Consider the following 7,500-nt stretch of genomic DNA (forward strand, 5'->3'; position numbering starts at 1 on the left):
CCTTGTCTGGAGGTAAATCCCGTGTCTCTCTCCCTCTCTTTCTCTCAAACCAGCTTTCTCCCTCTCTTACTCACCCTCTTTCTCTCGCTCTCACCCATTCTCTCTCTCTCTCTCTCTCTCTCTCTCTCTCTCTCTCTCTCTCTCTCTCTCTCTCTCTCTCTCTCTCTCTCTCTCTCTCTCTCTCTCTCTCTCTCTCTCTCTCTCTGTCTCTCTCTGTCTCTCTTCATCTCCCAAATTCTGCAGCGTCGGCACATTTTGATCAGAGCGCAGTTTGAACCCGTCACAGAATCATCAAGTCGTTTGAAGACGTGAAGCTGCTCCTCTGGCAGTTCGTCCGGTTGTTTTACTTTGCCGTCGTGACGCCAGACGTTTGTCTCGTTGTTGAATCTCATTCGTCAAACAGCAGAAGTTCAGTCGTGAGGTCCAGAGTGTTTTTGTTTTTTATTAATTTCCCACAAGACGCCTCTGCTGACGTGAGAAAGACTAATAACTCTGTGATCAATGTGGCTTTTTCTTCATTTCTCTCGTTTCTTATTTTGCCGGCGCCGTCCTCGCACCACGTCCTGTTTGTGTGCGATGACGATGATGATGATGACGATGATGATAATAGGGTCTTGTCCTGTGCTTTGCAGGTGACCAATGAAAAACTGGCTGTGAAAATGTGCCGTCTGGAGCTCACGCCGCGGAACAAAGGCCGATGGAGCAGAGAAATCCAGATCATGAAGAAGTGGGTGCTTCGGTTTTAATCTCCCGTCTTTAAAGTCCAGTTTCTACCGGCTATTAAATAATCTGAGCTTAAGTAGTTCATTTGAACAAAGTTCTTTGATGATAAAGTTGTGTCATTTTGAATTTGCCGACCGTGAACGTTCACAGAGCAACGAGTAAAAATGTCATTCAGCTCGACGCTCTGGAGAAAAATACTTTATATTTGATCAAGTGCTGAAAAGAATAACGCCTTAATGTATTTAATTGGTTTTAAACGTTTAATTCGCTTAAAAAAAATTTTTAAGGTCGTGTTTTTTACTCGCCTACCAGATGAGCAGCTGTAAAAGTTTCACTGTGAAAAGTTCCCCGACGGCTGATTGAGAACGTTGATTAATTTCTGTTTTTATGATTTTGCTGATCTTGGAGAAAAAAGTGTTTCAACCAAAAAGCTAAAAGGCGTTTTAATATAAATATCATCTCTGTGTGTTGAGTCGGCATTGATTCCCTGGTTTTGCCTCAATAAATATCATCACAAGCTTCAGTCTTCGGGAGAAAAACGGTGCGATTAATCGCAATTAATTACAGAAAATTGTGCAGTTAATTGTTTTTAATCGATCGACGGCGCGAGTGTGAACGTTACTGCAGGACACGTCGACACGGAACCCAAAACGCAAGTGGAGCTTTAGATTCAGTGTGGAGGAGACGTCCGTCTGAAGCGTCTTCAAAAAGTAACGTGGCTCCTCCTCCTCTTCCTTCTCCTCTTCCTCCTCTTCCTCTTCTTCTTCCTCCTCTTCCTCTTCCTTCTCTTCTTCTTCCTCCTCTTCCTCCTCCTCTTCCTCCTCCTCCTCTTCCACCTCCTCTTCCTTCTCTTCTTCTTCCTCCTCTTCCTCCTCCTCTTCCTTCTCTTCTTCTTCTTCCTCCTCCTCCTCTTCCCCCTCCTCCTCCTCTTTCCTCTTCTTCCCCCTCCTCTTCCTCGTCCTCTTCCCCTTCCTCTTCCTTCTCTTCCTCCTCCTCTTCCTTCTCTTCTTCTTCCTCCTCTTCCTCCACTTCCTTCTCTTCTTCTTCTCTCCTCTTCTTCCTCCTCCTCTTCCTTCTCTTCCTCCTCCTCCTCTTCCTCCCCCTCCTACTCCCCCCCCTCCTCCTCCTCCTCCTCCCCCCTCCTCCTCCTCTTCCTTCTCCTCTTCCTCCTCTTCCTCTTCTTCTTCCTCCTCTTCCTTCTCTTCTTCTTCCTCCTCTCCCTCCTCTCCCTCCTCTTCCTTCTCTTCTTTTTCCTCCTCTTCCTCCTCCTCTTCCTTCTCTTCTTTTTCCTCCTCCTCTTCCTTCTCTTCTTTTTCCTCCTCTTCCTCCTCCTCTTCCTCCTCCTCTTCCTTCTCTTCTTTTTCCTCCTCTTCCTCCTCCTCTTCCTCCTCCTCTTCCTCCTCTTCCTCCTCCTCTTCCTCCTCCTCTTCCTTCTCTTCTTTTTCCTCCTCTTCCTCCTCCTCTTCCTCCTCCTCTTCCTCCTCCTCTTCCTTCTCTTCTTCTTCCTCCTCTTCCTCCTTCTCTTCTTCTTCCTCCTCTTCCTTCTCTTCTTCTTCCTCCTTCTCTTCTTCTTCCTCCTCTTCCTCCTCTTCCTCCTCCTCCTCTCAGGTTAAATCACATCAACGTGGTGACGGCCCAGGACGTCCCGGAGGAAATGACAGCCATCGCCCTAAACGACCTCCCCCTGCTGGCCATGGAGTATTGCTCCAGAGGAGACCTGAGGAAGGTGAGGCGGCTCCGCCCACTTTAGCTTCTCACACAGACACTCTATTTTTTTTTTTTTTATTTTTTTTATTCAGACTTACTGAAATTCGCCATAAATGTTAAAAACCAGAAACACCTCTAGCGTGTTGTGATCCGCAGGTCCTGAGCAAACCGGAGAACTGCTGTGGCCTGATGGAGAGCGAAGTCCTCTCGTTGCTCAACGACGTCGGTACGCTAGCAAGCAAGCCCCTCCCCCCCAACCTCGATTTTTTTTTTTAAGTCAGCGTCAAGGTTCACGGTCCCGGCTTGTGTTTCCAGGCTCCGGGATCCAGTACCTGCACGAGAACAAGATCATCCACCGAGACCTGAAGCCCGAGAACATCGTGCTGCAAGACATCAACGGGAAGGTGAGTACGGGGTTAATGTTTGTGGAACATTCTGAGCGAGCGATGGGAAAATTTGAGCGCCAAAAAATGTATTGTGCAAATGCACTAATAGCATTTTGAGGAATATATTTAACTTGCGCAAAGAAAAACTTGAGATTGCTCAAAAATCATTTCTGCCCTCTCGCTCTCTCTCTCTCTCTCTCTCTCTCTCTCTCTCTCTCTCTCTCTCTCTCTCTCGCTCAAATCTCTCCACGCTCAAGTTCTGCTGTGCGCTTGCTCAAAATGTGCAAAGCCCAAATGTTGAATTCTGACTGGTTACTTCGGATTCTGGAAGTGCCTCATAACCAACGAAGAAGAAGAAGAAGAGGGAAAAACAAACTGCGAGGGAAAACATGTTGTAATCCAGGATCATTATCTTTAGTTTTCCTTATTTCTGTTTTCCCTCGCAGTTTGTTTTTCCCTCTTCTTCTTCTTCTTCTGGCTTTGCACATTTCGAGCTAGCGCAGAGCAGATCTTGAGCGGAGGTGGAGAGATTTGAGCAAGAGAGAGAGAGAGAGAGAGAGAGGTTGAGCGCAGAGGAAGAATCTGAGCGCAGAAATGATTTTTGAGCGCAATCTCAAGTTTTTCTTTGCGCAATTTAAACATTTCCTCAAAATGCTATTAGTGTTCTTGCACAATTAATTTTTTGCCGCTCAAATTTTCCCATCGCTCGCTCAGAATGTTGCCACAAACATAACCCCATAGGTGAGCGGCGGCGGCGGTGGAGGTTCTCCACGCCCCTCCCCTCCTCCCCGGTTCCCCCGTCAGCTAAAAATCCTCTGTTCGCCCCGCAGCTGGTCCATAAGATCATCGACCTGGGCTACGCCAAAGACCTGGACCAGGGCAGCCTGTGCATCTCCTTCGTCGGGACGCTCCAGTACCTGGTAAGCGCCGGAGAGCTCCGAGGGCGTCGCCGCCGCCGCCGCCGCCGGAGTCGAAGCTTGAAACGCTTGTCGTCTTGTGGCCTGCAGGCGCCGGAGCTCTTCGAGAACAAGCCCTACACCATCACCGTGGACTACTGGAGCTTCGGCACCATGATCTTCGAGTGCAGCTGCGGTTTCCGCCCGTTCCTGCACAACCTGCAGCCGGTGCAGTGGTCAGTCCCCCCCCCCCCCCCCGTCCTGCTCGTCTTGTTCAAATGCACAGTCGGCATAAATCAAGTTTTCACTGTTTTCACTCTGAATCTGAAGGAGACGTGACGGTAGTGTGGCGTTCAGGGTCCACGTTCAACCCAGCGTCACCCTGAGTGGACCGGACTGGTTCAGTAGTGCCGTGATCACCTGGAAACCGGAATATTAAAGCTTTTCTATGTTGTAGCGCAGAGGACAGATGAAAAATTGGCAATATTTTAACAATTATGACTGAAAATCACTCCAGTTTCAACTTAAAGCCAATTTGATTAAAAATAATATTAAAATCCAGTGAAATGCTTTTTGTTTTTAACAACCAGGTTTTATCATTTCTATCTCAGCTCGGGTCTTTTGTTGTTGTTGTTGTTGTTGTTGTTGTTGTTGTTGTTGTTGTGAGGAGGAGGAGAAAATCAATGTTTTCTTTTTTTTTTTTACTTTTTTTTTTTTTGAACAATTGTAAAATACAAGAACAAACATATCAAAGCAAATACAATAAAAAAATTAAATACAAATATATAATTAAATTAAATTGCAGGGGAAAAGATTTCAAAAAGTTGGAGGATCAGCTTGGTTCCACTTCCTCGTTATAGTTTTTTTTTTTTTTACAAGCCACTTTTAAAATTTTCAACAGGTACTTATCTTTACAGTGTACAAACTCAACACAGGTACAGTATATTGACATCCAACGGTATATTATAACCCCAAATTTTTCTTATTTCTGTGTTTATTTTCCAATAGTCTTCCAGAATATATGGCTGTGATTTAACATTTACCGATCAATCAATGTTTTCTTGAAGGTTTCCCAGTTTGCTTGGTGGTTTGACTGGAGCCTGGTTCTCCTGGTTCACCTGGTTCACCTGGTTCTCCTGGTTCTGTTTCCTCTGGCAGGGCGAGCAAAGTGAGGAACAAAGGTCCTAAAGACATCATGGCCGTGGAGGAGCTGAACGGAGAAGTCCGCTTCTCCACCCACCTGCCGTACCCCAACAACCTGAGCAGGTGAGGAGGAGGAGGAGGAGGAGGAGGAGGATGAAGGTGTGTGGGGCCAGGCTGTAACCTGTGTGTTCCGTCAGGACGCTGCTGGAGCCGATGGAGGCGCTGCTGCAGCTCATGCTGAAGTGGGACCCGGTGCAGAGAGGAGGAGAGACCAACACCGACACCAGGAAGCCGCTTTGCTTCGAGGTCCTGGAGGAGATCCTCCTCATGAAGGTCGCCGCCGCCGCCGCCTCGCCACTTCCTCACTCTGAACTCTGATCCAGTTTTACACTTCTGGGATTTAATTCCATTTTTTCTGTCGTGAATTTTTCGATTTTCAGCTTTTCATTTTAAAATTCGAGGGATTTTGAGTTGAATCCTTTTTTTTGTGTGTTTATATTTTTAATGTTTTAAATAACAGATCTTTCCATATATTTCCACATTTAATTGATCTGCTTTTTCTTTTCATTTTTTTTATTTAAGGTAGTGCAGATAAACAATTCCAGAGATGTGTGAAAATGAACAATACATTCTATATACAAAAGTAATACAAGCAAGTGCTACCTCAAATACTATTTACATAGTGTGTGTGTGTGTGTGTGTGTGTGTGTGTGTGTGTGTGTGTGTGTGTGTGTGTGTGTGTGTGTGTGTGTGTGTGTGTGTGTGTGTGTGTGTGTGTGTGTGTGTGTGTGTGTGTGTGTGTGTGTGTGTGTGTGTGAAATACTAAGTGTGACTTGTTTCTGTTTATGGAGGAGAAAGGAAATAGTTTGTATAGTAACAGAAAGGAGCAAAAGAGAAAAAAAAAGTGAAATGATCCATTTTGTAGAAATTGAATGAGTTTGTTTTGGACTTGAGGTTCTATTGTCATAAATTCAGGGATTGTCGACTGAGATTCTGTAATAATATAGTCAGACAGCAGATTTTTCCATTGATGTATACTGATGTAATTTTTTTGGATGATCTGGTTTTGACGCCGGCCCCCGACTTGTCCCCCCCCCCAAGGTGGTCCACATCCTGAACATGACCACGGCTCAGGTCCACTCCTTCCAGCTGACCCCCGACGAGAGTCTGCACAGTCTGCAGAAACGCATCGAGGCCGAGACCAAGATCGAGGTGGCGAACCAGGAGCTGCTGCAGGAGACGGGCGTGTCGCTGGACCCCAGGAAGCCCGCCGCCCAGTGTGTGCTGGACGGAGTGGTAGGTGACCCCCCCCCCCCCCCCCCCACAGCGCAGCGCCACCTGCTGGCTGGGAGTGGCAGGGAGGAAATACTGTCCGTTACACACCATAAACCAGTTGTGATAATCCATGAAAACATCTGTCATAGTCCTGAAAATATCTCTAAATATTCCATGAAAATTTCTCTTAATATTCCATGATAATATCGCTAATATTCCCTAAAAATATCTCTTAAAATTCCATGAAAATATCTCTTAATATTCCATGATAATATCGCTAATATTCCCTGAAAACATCCCTAATATTCCCTGAAAATATTTCTAATATTCCCTAAAAATATCTCTTAAAATTCCCTGAAAATATCTCTTAATATTCCATGAAAATATCTCTTAATATTCCATGATAATATCGCTAATATTCCCTGAAAACATCCCTAATATTCCCTGAAAATATTTCTAATATTCCCTAAAAATATCTCTTAAAATTCCCTGAAAATATCTCTTAATATTGCCTGAAAACATCTCTAATATTCCCTGAAAATATCTCTTAAAATTCCATGAAAATATCTCTTAATATTCCATGAAAATATCTGTAATATTCCCTGAAAATATCTCTTAAAATTCCACGAAAATATCTCTAATATTCCGTGAAAATATCTCTTAAAATTCCATGAAAATATCTCTTAATATTCCCTGAAAATATCTCTTAATATTCCCTGAAAATATCTCTTAATATTCCATGAAAATATCTCTTAAAATTCCATGAAAATATCTCTTAAAATTCCATGAAAATATCTCTTAAAATTCCATGAAAATATCTGTAATATTCCCTGAAACTATCTCTTAAAATTCCATGAAAATATCTGTAATATTCCCTGAAAATATCTCTAATATTCCCTGAAAACATCTGTAATCCCTGACAATATCTCTTAATACGCCATGAAAACATCTGTAATATTACCTGAAAATAACTAATATTCCCTAAAAACTTCTGTAATATTCCTTGTAAACATGTTCAATATCTAATCTCTAAAAAAAACTTTAAAATTCCTTTAAAAAGTCTCTAATATACCTGAAAATATGTGCAACACTCCTTGTAGAGCCATTTGATTTTCTCTGAAACCATATTTAATATTCCCTGAAAAAAACAAATTTTATCTTTTATAAGATTTTAAAAAAGTGATGATTGTGTGTGTGTCCCTGCAGAGAGGCTGGGACAGCTACATCGTCTATCTGTTTGACAAGAGCATCACCAGGTACTCGGGTCCGTTCAGCGCCAGACGCCTGCCGGAGAAAGTCAACACCATCGGTGAGAGTTTAACCTGGTCGGACACCAACAGTCCGGAACGTTCCTGCTGTGGAACCGTCGC

General features: G+C 43.9%; 1 protein-coding gene across 1 annotated transcript in view; it reads left to right on the forward strand.

The window, feature by feature from the left end:
* The first annotated feature begins 546 nt into the window (after positions 1-546).
* LOC308145430 (inhibitor of nuclear factor kappa-B kinase subunit alpha-like) overlaps positions 547-7,500 on the forward strand; it is a 14,917-nt gene continuing 7,963 nt past the window's right edge. Inside the window, 10 exon segments of the mRNA XM_080516874.1 lie at positions 547-727; positions 2,332-2,449; positions 2,587-2,656; positions 2,746-2,834; positions 3,647-3,736; positions 3,824-3,948; positions 4,871-4,978; positions 5,053-5,188; positions 5,957-6,151; positions 7,337-7,439. Coding sequence (XP_080373000.1) covers positions 660-727; positions 2,332-2,449; positions 2,587-2,656; positions 2,746-2,834; positions 3,647-3,736; positions 3,824-3,948; positions 4,871-4,978; positions 5,053-5,188; positions 5,957-6,151; positions 7,337-7,439 — 1,102 coding nt within the window. The 5' untranslated portion in view covers positions 547-659.

This window comes from Blennius ocellaris, assembly GCF_963422515.1.
Source record: "Blennius ocellaris genome assembly, chromosome: 21".
Taxonomy (NCBI): domain Eukaryota; kingdom Metazoa; phylum Chordata; class Actinopteri; order Blenniiformes; family Blenniidae; genus Blennius; species Blennius ocellaris.